This window comes from Aureobasidium melanogenum (genome assembly GCF_000721775.1).
Source record: "Aureobasidium melanogenum CBS 110374 unplaced genomic scaffold scaffold_13, whole genome shotgun sequence".
NCBI lineage: Eukaryota > Fungi > Ascomycota > Dothideomycetes > Dothideales > Saccotheciaceae > Aureobasidium > Aureobasidium melanogenum.
In genome coordinates this window covers 439,844-458,591 of record NW_024470065.1, presented here as the reverse complement: position 1 = coordinate 458,591, position 18,748 = coordinate 439,844, and the positions used below count along the sequence as shown (strand labels likewise).

At 52.2% G+C, this 18,748-nt stretch overlaps 2 protein-coding genes across 2 annotated transcripts; one reads left to right on the top strand and one right to left on the bottom strand.

Moving 5' to 3' along the window:
* Nucleotides 1-119: 119 nt before the first annotated feature.
* Nucleotides 120-643, bottom strand: M437DRAFT_50664 (uncharacterized protein; the record flags this gene model as incomplete). Its single annotated transcript, XM_041022051.1, has 3 exons — nt 120-260; nt 313-458; nt 577-643. 3 exons carry the CDS (start codon nt 641-643, stop codon nt 120-122), a joined length of 354 nt encoding a protein of 117 aa, XP_040878965.1.
* Nucleotides 644-1,142: 499 nt separating this feature from the next.
* On the top strand, nt 1,143-2,129 carry M437DRAFT_76102 (putative mitochondrial ornithine carrier protein AmcA/Ort1; the record flags this gene model as incomplete). The annotated part of the gene is made up of 1 exon (XM_041026558.1): nt 1,143-2,129. One exon carries the CDS (start codon nt 1,143-1,145, stop codon nt 2,127-2,129), a length of 987 nt encoding a protein of 328 aa, XP_040878964.1.
* Nucleotides 2,130-18,748: the final 16,619 nt, after the last annotated feature.

The following is an 18,748-nucleotide window of genomic DNA, read 5'->3' as shown; positions in this document are numbered from 1 at the left end:
CTCGCATATGCAGTCAGGGTATCTTTCAATGCTCGCTCGCCTTGCCCTTGCCCTTGGCCTTTTCGCCATCTTTCTGCCTGTCGCTCTGCCCTCCAGAGTTCGACTCTTCTGCTTTTCCTCTATGACTTGAGCATCTTGTTTCTCTTCTCTCTGCGCTTCAGTCTGTCGACTCTCTTCTGGTGCATCTTGGCGGCCATCTTCTCGTAGCGTTCCTTTTCTGCCTTTGCCTCGCGCTTCTCCTTGAGTGCTGTGATGCGTCGCTGTCTCTGTGTCAGTCGCCGGTTCCGAGTGTGTCTTCTGGTATTGTCTGACCTGACGCTCAGCCTCTTTCTCTTCCTTCATTTCCTTCTCTTGTGCTTTCACGACAGCGAGTGCTTGATCTTTGGCCTGACGCTTTGCGTACGAGGTCTGACCAGCTGTGGGACGGAAGGCCTTCTTGTTGTCGTGCCATGATTTGCCTGACAGATAGTTAGTTGGAGTGTACAGGATATGGCCGGGTTCGCGGATCTGCAGCGCGCGAAACCAGACGAAAATAAAAGACGCAAGCGCGATATTGACAAGCAGAAAAAGACTCACCATTCTTGCGCATGCCCGTCACCTGCGGGACTTTGGCAACAGGAGCATCAGATGTGACGGTAGACATTTTTGTGGTGTATGAGACGGTATTCGACAAGAGAATACTTTTTTGGAGACGCAAATGTTCAGGCGGAAGGAACCCCACAAGTCTTGGCCAGAACGTAGCGGCGGAAGGATGAAGGCACGATCAGAATGATGAGGAATAATCATAAACTCTGTCACCTTCCATCACAATCATCATCTTCGTGCGGCGGGTCTCGGTGCTGTCTCTCCTGTCTCCCGGGCGGGTCGGTCGCGGCTGCTCCACGACGCGCGGACCAGCAAACGCTAAACACATGAAAGTTGCATCGAGCGACGCAATCGTAGACTGACTGAGCCCTCAAACAAAAAGAATCGCCTGCATTTTTCTCTGCGCGCTTTTTTCTCCCCCTTCTTCTCACATCATACCACACCCTCTCATCTCTGTGCACCTCACGCATACCATGCTCCCACGATAGCATCGACAAACACGTTGATTTTTTTCTCAATTCCCTCCTGCGCTTCCTCGGAGAAAGCACAATCTGCTGATGGACGTCCGCGATGCACACCATGTCCTTCCCGCCGACTCGTTGGCTAAACATATAGAGCCTTCACAGGCCCATCAACAGGCTATTGCTGCCCTCAAAGATGTCGTCTTTGGCTCCTTCGCCGGCATGGCTGGCAAGTACATCGAGTACCCCTTCGACACTGTCAAGGTTCGCCTACAGTCTCAGCCTGACAACATGCCCCTCCGTTACACTGGCCCCGTCGACTGCTTCCGCCAATCCTTCCGCCGTGATGGTCTAGCAGGTCTGTACCGCGGCATCAGCGCTCCTCTGTTTGGAGCCGCCGTCGAGACCAGCAGTTTGTTCTTCAGCTACCAAGTTGCTCAAGACACTCTGCAAGCCACCATCTTCAAGAACACCGACCCTCTACCGCTGCACGCTCTCATCGGTTGCGGTGCTTTCTCTGGTGCCTTCGCCTCGCTTCTCCTCACCCCAATCGAGCTCATCAAGTGCAAGATGCAAGTCCCAGTTGAGACTTCGCCAGGCGTCTTCGCTCGCCCGAACCCTCTTAGCCTTATTTCCTCAGTATACCGTCACCATGGTATCGCCGGTTTCTGGCATGGACAGATGGGAACCCTCATCCGCGAAATGGGTGGTTCGGCTGCTTGGTTCGGCGCATACGAGGGTGTAACTCTAGCCTTCAAGAACTTGCAGAAAGAGAACAAGACAGTCGCAGACACCTCTCTGCCTATATACCAGCAGATGATTGCTGGTGCAGCTGCTGGTATGAGCTACAACTTCCTCTTCTACCCTGCAGACACCATCAAGTCGCGTATGCAGACAGAAGCTGTGGGTGCTCTCCTCCCTGGTCAAAAACAAAAGACTTTTGGCTCAGTCGCTCGCGCAGTCTGGAGACAGCATGGCCTTAAAGGCATGTACCGTGGCTGCGGTATCACAGTCGCTCGCTCTGCGCCCAGCTCCGCCATCATCTTTTCCATTTATGAATATCTCAAGAAGTCGTTTGCATAATCATGGTTTTGCGTTTTTCAGCACGGCGCAATGGGTTGTTTTTCTATGTTGAACACACGGAGTTTTCAAAGAGGAGGTGAAAATAATAAAGGTATAGACCAAAAGCCGATTCTTGTCTCGTGGTTCCTAATCGCCCATCCATTCTACATCCACATTGTTCTGTCCTCTTATCTTCGTCTTGCAAGAGGAGCGCCTACAACATGCTCAACAGAAAAAGAGCTCAGTCCACTTCAGCTTGTTCAATTCCCGACGCTAAGCGCCCAGTGACATGCATTCTCGATTCATGGCTCCACAGCCCAATGTAACCTGCAGCAGCACTTTTTTTTTGTCCTCTGCGTCCAAAAGAAAAGGCGGTCAACAATAATCTCTGCCAACTCTCCTACTGGTGAATCTTGCTCACACAGATCTTTACAAATGTATAGGTCGCAAGAGCAGTACAACCATGCGCGCACCATCCACCACCGCGATGGCCAACTTGGCAGACCGCACCGACCTTGGTGGAGACATGCACGGGACAATAAAATGCCAAGAAAGATCCGATGAGATTGATAAGGGCTGGCAGCCAAGGAGAGAGAGAAAAATTTTGCATCTGATAAAATTAGCCCTATGTGGAACTTTGCCCTGCTTAGGATCCTTGTCACTCGCGGCGCCTTTCGGGGGTTTTCTGATCGAGAATCGAAAAGTTAGGTATGGTTGGCAACATATATACTATAGCATGATTATGGATCATGATCATCAATGCGTCCATCCAGTTCCTTTGCTAGGCTTAGAGATGTGACATAGGATCCATGCTAATCACGCTGAACCCGCCTCACATTCTGACTTAAGACGATAGATACAACATCTAGAAGGGTCTAGATTTCTATACGATACAGGATATCTCTTCAGAATGCAGAGAGTACAGATCAATATTCGAGATCCCCATGGAATTTCGATTCGTCAAAATATTGTAGCTCGAAGATCTCCAATTCGTGGGTGCTAGAGACACCCTGCTCCGATCTGGAGAACGCTGAATCGCTATGCCTTTGCATCAACGACAACATGACCGTGTCAATTAATATGTGGACATCAAGAATTTGCTAAGACTTCCAAGTATGCATAAGTGATGGAACCAGACCCGTAATATTTATCGGCAGCAGCTACCAGGCATACCGATGTCTATTTGGTCGCAATGCTCTGCGAAAGTACATCAAAACAAGAGAATGATGACACACCCACTCCTCACACTGTCAACAAGGTCGAGCCATCTCTACGGTATTTATAGAACCGCCAACAAGAATACACACTATACATTCGTCACATCAAAAGGCAAGCTGTGGTAAAAGCTTGGCCATGTCAAGAGCAGACGCATCATAAATTAGATCAAGCCTCTTGACGAATAGATGGAGTAAGTCATGGAAAGATGATGGCAGTCAGCAGGATGATATGAAGAACGCAGATGAAAGATGCAGCTAAATCCCGAGCTCTACGCAGCTAAGAAGAATGGCGACAAAGATTGGTTAGATGAGCTGTTTCGAGATGCAAGGCGTAGTAAGGAAAGAGATGCACTCTTTATGCTTCAAGCCAAGGTCGCTGAGACAGACATAGTCGGGCCCATGTCTGAACTCTCTCCTTGCGAGAGGGACTAGGCTTGGGCAAGTGGAGGGTTCATATTAGTCCCGTGTTTGGACTTACGATCGAAGACTTTGCTAAGCATCCTTAGCATGCATAAACGAGGGAATGGGACGATCATACAGACAAAATTGTGCCGTCACAGTCACAATGCCAAATGCTTGTCAAACACTCGAAAAGCTTCGATCTTGCTTGTGCGTGTACCTGCTTCAATGTACCACTCAAGACATGATAATGATCTGCGTTCCCCTTTCATCAAGGTTCTGTCGGCATAGGAAGTTGTTTGCTATGGGGCATGAACATTTCAAAGCGAAGAGTCCAATCAGCCCCGAGAACATCATTCCATCGCGACTTTTCCGAGGAATTGCGAATGTCGATTCTTTGAAACATGACCCAGTGATCTTCCTCTACCATTCCGAATGTGCCATGTTAGCATGTTAATGTTGATCTGAGGAAAGGAAAGCACAAGCTAGCCAAGCCGAGGCAAACCATGCCTGTAAGGTGATGAGAAGAGCTGTACAGACACAGATTCATCTGTATCAGCCGTATCAGGCTGAGAGGTAGTTTACATCGAGGATTCGGACTTGGAGTTGAGAGACGCAGTCGAGGATGACAGCCAGGAAACGTGCATGTCACGTGAATTACATCATCATGGATTGACGAGGACGCTCTCATCTCGTGGTGACGGAAGAAAGATATCCCGATGAGAGCGTTTGCCGAACACTTCCGCCTATGTAAACGTCCAACGTCTCTTCCTGAGTTACCATGAAGCGTTTCGATGAATAGACTGTACTGTTCGTCGCCAGGCTCTTTAAGAAACAGTGAGGAAACGCCGCTCTGCATGGGCGCATCAACAATAATACTGCAAATTTCTTGAACTGGGAGTTTGGATATGCTTGCAATTGATCTCTCACAGCACCATCGACCTCTGCAGCTAGATCTTGGGCAGGTCGCGCAACGGTCATCCATAAATGAATCTCGATTTCCACAATCGCGACATCTCTCTCCACGCATCTGATCTCTTGGTGATAGCTATTTGCATCATGATGATATAAGTGGTTTCTCCTGTCTTTGGAAATCTAAAACATGGCTATACGAGAGGGAAGGATCCAAGACAGAACTATCCTATACTGTACTATGGACCCATGGTCATGGACAGTCCACGTTGAAACGTTTTCTCGGCATGCGGATCCGAATGGAAACTGCTTCTCTGAACGCATCCATCTCCAAAACAATCTACGATGCTCCACCTCACGGATAGACGGATACCTTACTCCACAACCTTGTTGACGACTTGGATTACATATCAACAGCTCCCTGACACAGTCACTTCACGACTCATAGAGTGTATTTCCTACGTAGAGTTTCCGCGCTGATATCATGGATCGAGGAGACCTTGAGCATGACCCGGAATTCAGAAAGCCAAGAAGAATCTATCAAAAAGCGTTGGTGGTTGGTCTGTAAAAGCCCACCATTAGAACCAGTCACCAGCCATGCAGAAGGATTCTAAAGGCATAACGGAATCGTCAGTTTTGGTGAGTATGCCCTTCGAACCAGTCTCTTGTGCAACCAGCGAGTTGAGCAGTCCACGTGTCTTGCATGGATGGTTGAACCAGAGTAACGGCCGCAAGCTGCAGAGGATCTCTCAAACTGTTGTGCCTGCCTATTCCGGTCTGCCAAGACCCTGATCAAGTTTGGTATGATTTGAATCAGAAAAGAAACATGACACGCGATACGCAACACGACAGGCTGTCCAATCGTTCTGCCGTTCTAACGCGACTCAGCACTTCTGACTGGATGGTTCCACAGGGTCAAAAGCAAGCGCCACCACACCGTCTGACAGTATTACCGTTAGGATCCTAAGCATATAGTTAACCTTGTCTAGCAGATCACCCTTCGGACTATCTCGTGTTACAGCACCTCGTTGTAATTCTAAGGGTAGTTATCCTTTAGGAGAACTCCGATGTGGAGTGGTTTGAGGCGGCATGCAAGATCACGTCGATGGCTACCAAAATCATGTCATACCAGTGGAAGCCCGCGGTAGATGCAACCTCTTATGGTCAGTAGCTCATCAGATTCGTTTCTTTCTAGCCTGATTTGTTCTTTGCATGTTGCAAATTCTTTCCCTATGGTGAGCATATGGTTTTACTACTGATATACGTGGTAATAGCATGCAGGGTAACTCTGTTACCACAAACCTTAGTTCGCTGGATAGCCGTGATTGACGGGATTGCTATGAGGCGTCCTCGAGGATTTAGACTCAACGATGGCATTGATGCTCATCTGAGCCGCCATCGCCAAGTCTGTGTTGCATCTCCTGATCTCTGGGTAAAGCCCAGTGAGGAACTCGTAACGGATACTGGGTCGGGTACCTGCAAGTCTCATCCTTCAAATGATCTTCCTCTTGGCTATACCGTTATGATGATTGTACACTTTACTTGTTCTGAAACTACCCGTGGACAAGCAATATTCATATATCCCCAAGGATGTGGCCCTGTGATCTTCCCATCAACATCAATGAAAGAGAGATCCACCTTGCCTTGTCTTTCTCTCTGTTAGTGCATCAACACCATGCGGTTCTTGACCGTAACCTCGTTGACTGCTTTGGCGGCGACCACCATCGCCGCCCCTGCAGGACCATACGATCCACAAGTCGAGGACCATGAACAGCAACATCTCGCAAAGCGCGCCCTCATCGGAGGCAATTCTGGAACAACCCTTCTGAACGGTCTCGGAATTGGGCTTTTGCAAAGCTCTGCTCTTTTGTCCATTGGGCTGGGAGGCTCTGGTGGGTCGACAACAACTAGCCGTGCGTCGTCTGTTGCTGCAACCTCGGCCACTAGCGTGTCGTCTGCTGCAGTCTCAAGTCGTTCATCTTCTGCAACGCAGCCCCTAGCTTCAGCCAGTGTGTCGGCTAGTGTATCAGTCAACCTTGCACCGACCGGGCTATCCTCTGTTGTCTCTGATGTCAGCGCTCGAACTTCTAGTGCGGTATCCTTGATTTCGTCCATTCTCGCGAATCCCGTAGCAACGAGCAACACCCAGGCAGTCTCTTCCCTCAACTCTGTCATATCTCAGGCTACTGCATTGCCTACCAGCCTTGGTGCTCAGATCTCTGTTGCCCTTAGTGGTGTCACTGGCCCTAGCTCGAACATCGCCGCTATCCAGACACTGCTTACTGCTTCGTCAATTCGTACAGATCCTACTGCAGTAGCTTCTCTAGCATCGCACGTATCGGTCATTGCTGCTGACCCAAGTCAAACGGCTCAATCATCATTGTCGTCTCTGGCTTCCGTGCTGTCTAATGCAGCTGTCATTCCTGGCAATGTCGCCTCAATGGTCTCCTCGATGGCCTCTTCCATGACCTCAGGAACTGCAAGTATCTCAGGCCATGCAAACTCCATCATTTCTTCATTTGCAGCAGCTGCATCGACCACCTCGACACCTGTGGCGTCTTCAACGGCAACATGCACAAACCTTCTTTGCTTGAGTGCTCAAGTTGGAGGCCTGGGACTCGGTGTCGGAGCTTTGCCATCATCCAGTGGTGGGCTTTTGAGTCTGTCTCTTGGTCTTGGTGGTAGTCAGCCATCTAGCACATTGTCTGCACCAATCGTTATCTCCACAGGTGGAGCTAAGACCACTTGTACTGATTTGGCCTGTGTAAATGTTGCGGCTACTGGACTGTTGAGTGCTAGTGTTGGAGTAATCCCCACTGCCTCTGTCGTGCCATCTGCCTCTGTCATTCCATCTGCCACTACATTGGCTACACCCGTGACCATCTCTGCCAGCAGAGGAGGTCCTACTTCAACCTGTACTGATGTGGTATGCCTTTCGGTCGCAGCATCAAACCTTCTCTCGGTTTCCGTCGGACTTATACCTACCTCTGTACTTGGTGGAAACGTCCTAAGCACTCTTTCCCTTGCTGCGCCCACCACACCCACAGTGTTCAGCCTTTCTCTTGGTGGTGTGACCAGCGCTCCCACTGCGACCAGCCTTTCTGAACATGTCACTGTAATTGCTACCGATGGCGCAACCACTACTGTATGCACGGATGTGATGTGTCTCCATAATGCGGCATCGTCCCTGCTGGGCATTAATGCTGGGCAGATCCCCTCATCGGTGCTTGGAAACGACCTGGGTACACTCATGGTCCCTTCACAGACCTCGCTTGCGCAGCCTGTGACCATCACGGCCACGGATGGCTCCGCCACAACTACATGCTCAGATGTGTTCTGCTTGCATACTGCTGCAACTTCGTATCTGGGTCTCAGTAGCGCAGGAGCTCTGCCTACTTCGCTTTTGGGAGGCAACAATATGGGGTCGCTGGCATTGGGTGAAAGTTTGGCTGGTTCCCCTACAGCAACAAGCCTTGCTCAGCCTATTACCATCACGGGTACCAATGGAGGTCCCACAACCACGTGTTCAGATGTTCTCTGCTTGAATGTTGCTGCGACCAGTCTTCTCGGTGTCAACGTCGGCCTCCTTCCTACTTCTGTGATTGGAAGCAATGACCTCGCTACCCTGTCTTTGGCACATGGAGCTACTGGAAAACCTAGCGAGACGACCCTCGCGGCTCCGGTCATCGTCACAGGAGGCAACGGGGCCCAGACAACTTGCACAGATGTTCTTTGCTTAGGAATCGCCGCAACTGGATTGCTGTCAGCCGACGTTGGCCTTATTCCGACATCAGTGCTTGGAGTTAATCCAGCAAGCGCAACAGGAGCCGTTCAGGTCCCAAGCGGTACAGTCGGCAATGTATTATCATCCCTTGTTGCTTCGAACACCGGGCTTCCAAGTGAGGTTGTATCTCTTGTCTCCTCGATTCTGGCAGCTCCCACTCAGGCAACTATCTTGCCGTCAGCATCATTAGTGTTATCGTCCTTGGCCCAGAACTCTGCTCTACCCAGTGCTGCCTCATCAGCTGTTTCTGCGTTACTCGGAGGGGTAACCAACGTTGGCGTTGTCAGCGCCTTGACTCCCACAGGCGCGGTGCAAGTCCCTAGTGGTGCGGCTGGCTCTGTTCTGTCCTCACTTGTTGCGTCTGGCACAGGTCTGCCCAGTGATGCTGTGTCTCTTGTTTCTTCCATTCTCGCAGCTTCTAGCCAGGCCACTATCTTGCCACAAGCCTCGGCGGTCCTGTCATCTTTGGTACAGAATTCGGCTCTGCCGAGTGACGCTTCGTCGGCCGTCTCTAATTTGCTCGGAGCGGTCACGAACGTCCCATCGGTCACTCTGTCTCTGATCCCATCCACTACCTTGGTAGCGGTACCTATCGCCACTGGTGCTCCCATTTCGGCTATCTCGTCGTTACTAGGCGAAGGAACTCTCCCTGAATCAGCTTCGTCTGTCATATCATCCCTCATCGCAGAACCGACTCAGATCTCCTTGCTGCCTTCGATCAACTCTGTGATTTCTGACATTGCATCAAGCAACACAGCCCTAGCTTCTTCAGTTGCCGGAGTGGTATCTTCCGTAGTAGCACAAGCTTCTCAGGTCTCTCTCATCCCATCTACAACCTTGCTTGCTGTTCCAGTACAGACCTCAATTCTGCCTATCGCGGATTCTGCAATTTCTGCAATCGAGAACCAAGCTACAGGACAAGTGACCTCCGCCGTTTCTGTATTGAGCTCAGTGCTTGGAGATGCTACTGTACTGCCAACTGCCGAGATATCATCTTTGCTTGCTGTGGGCAATCTTCCTGTCTCTGCTTCATCTGCATTGTCGTCCCTACTCGCAAACCCTAGTCAAACAAATGCTTTGCCTGCAGTTTCTTCGGTGATTGCTGCCATTGGCAATCAGGGTGGTGTAGTCACTTCGGCTGCCTCAGTACTGTCTTCGGCTCTGATTGATGCAACCGCACTGCCTACTGCGCAGATCTCGTCTTTGCTCGCTGTAGGAAACCTCCCCGCATCTGCATCTTCTGCCTTGTCTTCCTTGCTTGCTGCACCCAGCCAGAGCGATGCCCTACCTGCAGTCTCCTCTGTGGTGGCCGCTATCGGAAACGAAGCGACAGGGGCGGTGCCCTCGGCTCTCACTCAACTGTCATCAGCTCTTCAGGGTGCTACAGCAGTACCAACCGCGGCCATTTCCTCTTTGCTTGCTGTTGGAAATATCCCTGAATCGGCATCTGCTGCTCTGTCATCGCTGATCGCTGTGCCCACCAACGCAAACATACTGCCTGCCGTGTCGTCAATCATTGGGGATCTGAACAGTGAAGGTTCGGGGGCTGCTACATCGGCCGCCGTCGTTCTGTCATCTTTGATCCAGGTACCTACTCAGACAGGAGCTCCTGCAGGAGTTGTGTCGGCAATTTCTTCATTGGTTGGTCAGGGAGCTCTTCCCACTTCTGCCAATGCTGAGTTGTCATCTCTGCTTGCCAACCCGACTCAGTCCAACTTCCTGCCCGCGGTCTCGTCCATCATCTCGGCCGCTGGTAACGAGGTTTCGGGAGAGGCTACTTCCGCCGTGTCAGCTTTGTCCTCCTTGATTCAAGCTCCTGCACCAACCGAAGCGCCCGCCGAAGTGGTCTCTGCAATCTCCTCTTTGCTTAGTGATGGTGCTCTGCCGACTTCCGCCAACGCGGTCTTGTCATCCTTGATTGCGTCTCCCACTGGCGCTTCGTTCATTCCAGCAGTCTCTTCAGTTCTGTCTCAGGTCAATGCGCAAGCCACGGGCTCCCTCCCTACGGCCATCTCTGTGCTTTCGTCTCTGGTTGCTAACCCTACGCAAACTGACGTACCTCAGGATGCCATCTCGGCCATCTCATCGCTTCTGGCAGACCCCAACCTTAGCGCAAGCTTGGGTGCTACGGTTGAGCTTCCTCAGCCGACTAGTGATATTCTTGGAGGACTGACGTCTATCCTTCCCGAGCCAGCTACACAAGCTCTCGGAGGACTTACATCGCTACTCCCTGAACCATCTTCTCAGGTCCTCGGTGATCTCACATCTCTCCTGCCAGAGCCAACTAGTCAAGTCCTTGGAGGCCTCACATCACTGCTTCCTGAGCCTACCACTCAGATACTTGGAGGTCTGACAGGACTGCTTCCAGAGCCAACTACTCAAGTTCTTGGAGGACTCACATCCCTCCTCCCTGAGACTCCAAACGTTATTGCTGATTTGACTTCAGGCTTGCCCGCTCCTACCGCAACAGTGGATCCTGTCGCTGTCATCTCTTCCTTGCTCTCTCAGGCATCGACTCTTCCAGCTGATGCCCAAGCTACTGCTTTACCAGCTTTGTCGTCTTTGCTATCCGAAGCATCGAACGTTGCAACGAATGTGGTTGACCCTGTGGCAACCTCGGCTATCAATTCCGCACTCGTCGAGGCCACTGGCATTCCCGGGCTCGCTTCACTCATTGCTAACCCTGTGACCGAGGCTCCTGTATCTGCGCTCTCTTCGCTGTTCTCAGCAGTATCTGGTCTACCTGCCGATGCTCTCAGCGTTGCACAGCCTGCTTTGTCTTCATTGCTTTCTGTCGCAACCCAGATTGAGGCCACCGCAACAGCCGGCGACCTAGGTGCCAGTTCTGCTCTCTCTTCGATTCTCGTCGAAGCTACTGGCATTCCAGGAGTACCGTCTCTCGTCGCCAACCCAGTGACAGCTGACCCAATCTCTGCTATCTCATCTCTTTTGTCTCAGGCCTCGAACTTGCCAGCAGATGTTCAGAGCAACGTAAACCCCGCCTTGTCTTCCTTGCTGTCGGTCGCTTCTGGCTTGGATGCCTCTGCCACCGGTACGGTTGACCCTCTTGTCACGTCTGCTGTGTCATCCATCTTGAATGTGGCCGCTGGTCTACCCGGACTTGGCTCAGCTGTACCCACCGCACTTGTACCTGCAGATCCAGTTCAGGCTGTTTCTTCGCTGTTGTCTCAGGCTACCCAGCTTCCTGGCGACATTCAAACATCGATCCAGCCTGCTATTGCATCTATCGTTTCGCAAGTGACAGAGGCCGCGGCTACTGGCAGTGTTGATCCTACGCTAGTCGCTGGACTCTCATCAGTACTCTCGGAGGCTACTAATGCTGCTGGTGATGCATTGTCCACTCCTGCGATTACTGTCGACCCTGTTCAAGCGGTTTCATCATTACTTTCTGAGGCTACTCAACTTCCCAGTGATATCCAGACTTCAATTCAACCCGACATTTCGTCTCTAGTCTCCCAAGTCACCGGGGCTGCCGCAACTGGAGTGGTCGACCCGGCACTGGTATCTAGCCTTTCGTCAATTTTGAGTGACGCTACTTCTGTTGCAGGAGACTCGCTTTCCACCCCAGCGATTGCCTTGGACCCTGTTCAAGCAGTCACCTCGCTGCTCGCCGAAGCTACGCAACTTCCTGGCGAGGTTCAGAGCTCTGTACAACCAGCCGTGTCTTCCCTGGTGTCACAAATCAATGATGGAGCATCCAATGGTGTTGTTGATCCAAACTTGGTTTCTAGCCTCTCATCAGTTCTTGCCGATGCTACATCTGCTGCTGGAGACTCGCTGTCAACGCCGGCCTTGACTGCGGATCCTCTTCAAGCGGTCACTTCCTTGCTCTCTGAAGCTACGCAACTGCCCGGAAGCATTCAGACCTCTGTTCAGCCAGTTGTTGCCTCTCTGGTCTCACAAGTCAACAATGCGGCTGCCACTGGAGTCGTTGATTCAGGTTTGATCTCGAGCCTCTCATCGGTGCTCGCCGATGCGACCAGCGCTGCTGGAGGCGTTTCTGTTGATCCCTTGCAAGCAGTAACATCACTTTTGTCTGAGGCTACTAGATTGCCTAGCGATATCCAGACTTCCATCCAGCCCGCAATTTCTTCTCTGGTTGCCCAAGTCTCAGATGCTGCTGCCGCGACCAGCGTTGCTGACCCATCTTTGATCTCCGGACTGTCATCTATCCTTGCCGATGCAACCAGTGCCGCTGGAGGAGTCACTGCACTTCCTTCTGTGACTGTTGGTCCTCTCCAAGCTGTGTCGTCTCTTCTCTCAGAGGCTACTCAATTGCCTGGAGACATTCAGACCTCGGTCCAGCCTGCTGTCGCCTCTCTTGTCTCACAAGTCTCGAGCGCTGCTGCTAATGGTGGCGAGATTGACCCTACCTTGATCTCAGCCGTTTCGTCCGTCCTTGCAGATGCGACTAGCGCCGCCAACGCCCTTCCCTCGCTCGCTACACCAGCAGTATCGGTTGATCCAGTTCAGGCCATATCATCACTCTTGTCAGAAGCCTCTGGTCTTCCAAGCAGCGCTCAGGTATCACTGCAACCTGTGCTGTCCCAGTTGTTCTCCCAAGCTACCGGAGTCGGCGCCACCATCACAGGAGCTCCCCTGGTCTCGGCGGTATCATCAATCCTTGCCGATGCTACTTCTGCCGCCAACACAATTGGAAACGCGGTGGTCGTTCCTACCTTCCCCGCAGGTGTAGAGCCAGGTATTTCATCTCTGTTGGCCGATCCAGCTGCATCAGCTGTGCAACCTGCACTCTCATCGCTTCTGAGCCAGGTCTCCGAGATTGGTGCTTCTGCCTCTGGCATTCAGCCCGGCGTGTCTTCATTGCTATCTGGAGTTTCTGGTACAGTGCCTGTAGAGACTGGTGCCGTAAACGCTGATGTTTCCTCACTCCTCGGCCAGGTATCCGACCTTGGTGCTTCAGCTACCGCCCTACAACCTGCATTGACCTCTTTGGCTGCTCAGATCACTCAATTGCCCGAGTCTCTACAGCCTGCCCTTTCTTCTATCATCTCAGATGTCAATGGAGTCGGAGCCTCTGTGAGTGCTGGCGTTTCTGTGGGCGTTGCTGCGAGCGTGACTGGCGTTGTGCCTGCCCTCTCCTCGCTTCTGTCTCGTGTGTCCGATATCGAAGCCTCTGCTACAGGTGATGTTCTGCCTGCTGTATCTGCCTTGGCTTCGGACGTCACTCAATTGCCAACCACAATTCAATCTGACTTGACGTCTTTGATTTCTGATGTCACGCAGCTACCTCAGTCAATTCAAACGCCCGTTTCCTCATTGTTGACAGCAATCGCCGACCCATTGGCTACGGGCATAGATGCACCTTTATCTTCATTGGCTGCTCAAGTTACTGAATTACCTGCGTTAGCGCAACCAGTTTTGTCAAGCATCTTGTCGCAAGCCTCTAGCATCGCTAATGCAGCTACAAACGATGTCCAACCTCTCATATCCTCGTTAGCATCGCAGGCTACGCAGCTACCCCAGTCGATTCAACCGGACGTTTCCTCTCTCTTGACAGCAGTCTCCAACCCCTTGGCTAGTGGCATCGATCCCGCTTTGTCGTCTTTGGCAGCTCAAGTTACCGAATTACCAACATCCGTACAACCCATACTTGCTGGTATCGTGTCACAAGCTTCTGATATCGCCGCCTCGGTTACCAACGGTGTCAACCCTGTTCTCACCTCTTTGGTAGCGGATGCCACTCAATTACCTCAGTCCATCCAACCCGCGGTTTCCTCACTTTTGTCTGCAGCTGCTAGTCCAGTGGTCACCGGGCTTGATCCTGCTTTGTCTTCGCTGGCTGCTCAAGCTACCGAATTACCAACATCGGCGCAACCCATACTGGAAGGTATATTGTCCCAAGTCTCCGGTATCGCCGCGTCAGCCACTGCTGGAATTGGTGCAAACGTGAATATTGCTCCAGTTTTGACTTCACTCGCTTCTCAAGTTTCTGCTCTGCCGACATCACTTCAACCACAACTCTCCTCTTTGATCTCCGACATTTCGATTTCTGGGCCTCTTGCTACAGGCGTTAGTCCTGCCTTAAACTCGTTGGCTTCTCAGGTTACCGAGATCCCCCAGAGTGCCCAGCCAGCTCTAGTATCCATCTTGTCGCAAGCATCTGGATTGGTGAGCTCTGCAGCTAAGATCACTTCGTCAATTGACGTCGACCCTGTCCTCACCTCCTTGGCATCACAAGTTACTGCACTACCAGCGTCTATTCAACCTGGCGTTTCAAGCTTAATCTCACAGATCTCGGCTTCTGGCCCAGGTGCAAGTGGTGTTGATATTGCCATTTCCTCTTTGGCTCTCCAGATTACCGAATTGCCTGTCTCTGCACAATTGCCTCTCTCATCTTTTGTTGCACAGGCATCACAGCTTGTTGACTCTGCAGTTCCTCAAATCACTCCCACTGTGCAGATTGGAGCTATACTTACCTCTTTGGAATCACAGGCTACTGCTCTTCCTGCGTCGATCCAACCTGGCCTCTCGAGTTTGCTCTCACAGATCTCAGTTTCCGGACCAGCTGCAAGTGGTGTTAATGTCGCAATCTCTTCTTTGGCTTCGCAGATTACTGAATTACCTGTGACAGCACAGCCTGCGCTTTCGGCGATTGTCTCGCAAGCTTCCGGTTTGGTCAACTCAGGCGTCCCTCAAGTATCAGCTAGTATTACAGCCGGGCTTACGATTGATCCTGCATTGACCTCGCAACTTCCAACCTCGATCGCACTTCCAGTTTCTTCTCTTTTGTCGCAGATCTCAGCTTCTGGAGTGGTAGCTTCTGAGATACAGCCCGTTTTGTCGTCTTTGTCTTCTCAGATCACGGAGATACCTTCGTCAGCTCAGCCGCAACTCTCATCGCTCATTTCTCAGATCTCTGGCTTGGCTCCCGTCACATCCACTATTCCAACTCTTGGAGGTGTCATTGTTGATCCCGCGCTCACTTCAGGCCTGCCTAGCTCAATCTTGCCAGCGGTGAGTTCTCTTTTGTCGCAAATCTCGGCCTCAGGTCCAACGGCATCTGGAATACAGCCAGGCTTGTCGTCTTTGGCTTCTCAAGTTACGCAATTGCCTTTGTCAGCTCAAGGACAACTTTCTTCGCTAATCTCTGGTATTTCTGGCTTGGTTCCGATCACTACTGCGGCCCCTACCCAGGGCGCCGTTAATATCAATCCGGCTTTGACATCTCAGCTCCCGAGCTCACTTCAACCTGCTCTAAGCTCGCTCTTGTCCCAGGTCTCCGCAGTGGGACCTACAGCTCCTGCTGTTCAGAGCGCGTTGTCATCGTTGAATTCCCAGATTAGTCAATTACCTTCGTCAGCACAACCAGCCTTATCGACATTGATCTCGCAAGTATCTAACCTGCCAGTCAACTCTGCAGTTCCCACAAATGCTGCTGGAGCTGCTGGATCAGCACTGTCCTCACTGGCTTCTCAGGCTTCGAACTTACCCAGCTCAGTACGTCCTGCACTTTCATCGCTCCTGTCGCAGGTTTCTGCTGCTGGCCCATCTGGCACACTCGCCCCCAGTGTCTCTTCAGCAGTCTCATCTTTGTTGGCCGGTGCCACTTCGCGCGTCCCAACTGCTGGAGGCAATGCCGCTGGTGCTGGCGCCATCCTTTCGTCGATCAGATCCCAGGCCTCGCTACTTCCTGTGTCGGTCCAACCTGTTCTGTCTTCGCTTCTTTCTCAAGTTTCGGCAGTCGGACCTTCGGGTACCGTGGCCCCTAGTGTTTCGGCCGCTGTTACGTCTCTTGCTGGTGCTGTAGGCAACACTCGCAGCCCCGTGTCTGAGACTCTTGCAGCCGGCTCTGCGCTCTCGTCTATTGCATCTAGGGCATCTAATCTTCCTGCTTCTCTGCAAACAGCTGTTTCTTCGCTACTCAGCCAAGTTTCTGCTGCTGGCCCTTCGGCTACTTCGGACCCTCGCATTTCTTCGGCTATCTCTTCGTTGTTGTCTGCCGCCTCCCCTAGCGCAAGTGTTAGCATTTCGGCTGGTGGAAACATTGTTGTCGGCCCAGCTCTGTCGTCTTTGGCGTCTCAGATCTCTCAGTTGCCTTCGTCTGTCCGTCCGGCTGTTAGCTCCTTGCTCTCGCAAGTTTCTGCAACCCCAACTGCAACCCTTGACCCCAGAGTCTCCTCGGCGGTCTCCTCTCTCGTGTCTGCCGTTGCTCCTTCCAGAGCTCCGACTGGCGGAAACGTGATTGTTGGCCCAGCTCTTTCGTCATTGGCCTCTCAATTCTCTCAGTTGCCATCTTCGGTCCGTCCTGCGCTGTCTTCTATCCTGTCCCAGGTCTCCGCCACGCCATCTGCTACTTTGGACCCCAAGGTTTCTTCTGCAGTCTCGTCAATTGTGGCTGGAGTTGGTGGTCTTCCTACCACAAGACCAGTTGCAGTTGCACCGGCTCTTTCGTCTCTGGCGTCTCAGATCTCGCAACTTCCTAGCTCGATTCGTCCTGTCGTGTCTTCATTGCTCTCGCAGGTCTCCGCTACCCCTTCCTTGACTTCTGACCCTCGCGTAAGCTCGGCCGTGTCGTCTATCGTGGCTGGTGTCAGTGTCCAGACTGGAAGTCCGGTTGCGGTCGGTCCTGCTCTTACGTCTTTGGCATCTCAGATCTCGCAACTTCCTTCGTCAGTTCGCCCTGCGGTATCGTCGCTGCTTTCCCAGATCTCGGCCACACCTACCGCAGTCAATGACCCTAGAGTGTCGTCTGCAGTCTCGTCCATCGTGGCAGGACTCAGTGCTCCTACTGCAAACCCAGTCGCTGTCGGCCCTGCTCTCTCGTCGTTGGCATCTAGGCTTCCATCTCTCCCAGCCACCGTACAGCCCATTGTATCCTCTCTGCTGTCTCGCGTCTCCGCAACACCTTCGGCAACCCTCGATGCCGGAGTGTCGTCAGCCGTCGCTTCGATTGTCGCTGGTGTGACCCCCGCGCCTAGCCTGATTGCTGCCGGTCCAGCCCTTTCTTCGTTGGCCTCTGAGATCTCTCAGATTCCTGCTTCGCTTCGTCCTGCAGTTTCTTCGCTGTTGTCCAGAGTCTCCGCTAACCCTTCGGCCACTCTCGAGCCCGAAGTTTCAGCGGCAGTGTCTTCGATCGTTGCTGGTATCACACCTGCACCAGTTGTTAGTGCATCTGTCGGCGGTTCTGTTGCTGTCGGTGCTGCTCTCCAATCACTGTCTTCCTTGTCAGCATACGTTCCTGCGACTGCCCAACCAGCTCTTGCTTCGCTTCTGTCCCAGGTATCTGCCGCTGGTCCTCAGGCTACCGCAAACCCTGCAATTCAGTCGGCCATCTCGTCAATCTATGGTCAAGCGTCTTCGGCATTGTCCAGTGCTGCAAGCTACAAGTTTAGCACTTCTACCAATTCTCTGATCGCCTCTTTGCTGTCTAGCGGTGCTAGACCTGCCAGCACTGCCGTGACATCGAATGGAGCCGCCGTCTCGTCTGCTCTTGCTGCCGTTGGAGCCACAGCCACTATTGACCCTATCTTGTCGACTGCAGTCTCTAACCTGCTTGTTGGCGCTACAGGTGCCGTCGGTGGTGTGGTCGTTGCACAGCAATCTGCTCTTTCGGCTGCCTTGGCAAGTGTCACTGCAAGCCCTGCTCAAGCAAGTGCTAGAGCCCAGTCCGCTCTTCAGGGTGCTCAATCTTCGATCTGGGCTCCTGTTCTTTCTGGAGCGTCATCTGTTGGTGCTCAAGCTAGCAGATTCGGATCTTCTAGAGTAGCAAGCGCCATCTCGACTCTTGCGGCTGACATCAACTCTGCTGTATCGTTCAACTTGCCTGTCCAGAGCTCTGTTGCAGGATATGTGGCTTCGAACCTCAACCCCGCTGTACCCACCACCACTCCAGTCGTCTTCGGCGGACCTTCTGGGTTCTTGACTTCGTACCGTCCCACTGCTACTGTAGGAGGCTCTACTAGCGGAACCGCGAGACCTACAGGATTGAACTTGCTACCGCCTTCTGCAGGCGTCAATGCATCCACCGTCGCCGACGCTGTGAACACCATCGAGTTCTGTGAGGCCATCTTGACTTGCCACGATGGTGTCGTTTCCTCCACAGACGTCACTGTTGGATCCGTGGTTGACACACTCGTCATCACCGACCTGGTCGAGATCAACTTCTGTGGCACTACTTTGCGCTGCGCTGACAACGCAGTCTCTCAGGGCAGACACTCATTGTCTGTTGTCGCCTCTGCCAATGTGGATGTTGAGGTCCAAGATGACAACGACGGTGCTTGAGTATAATTCATGATCATGATATTTCCTATGTTATTGTTTGATGATTTCCTTTGTTCAAAGAC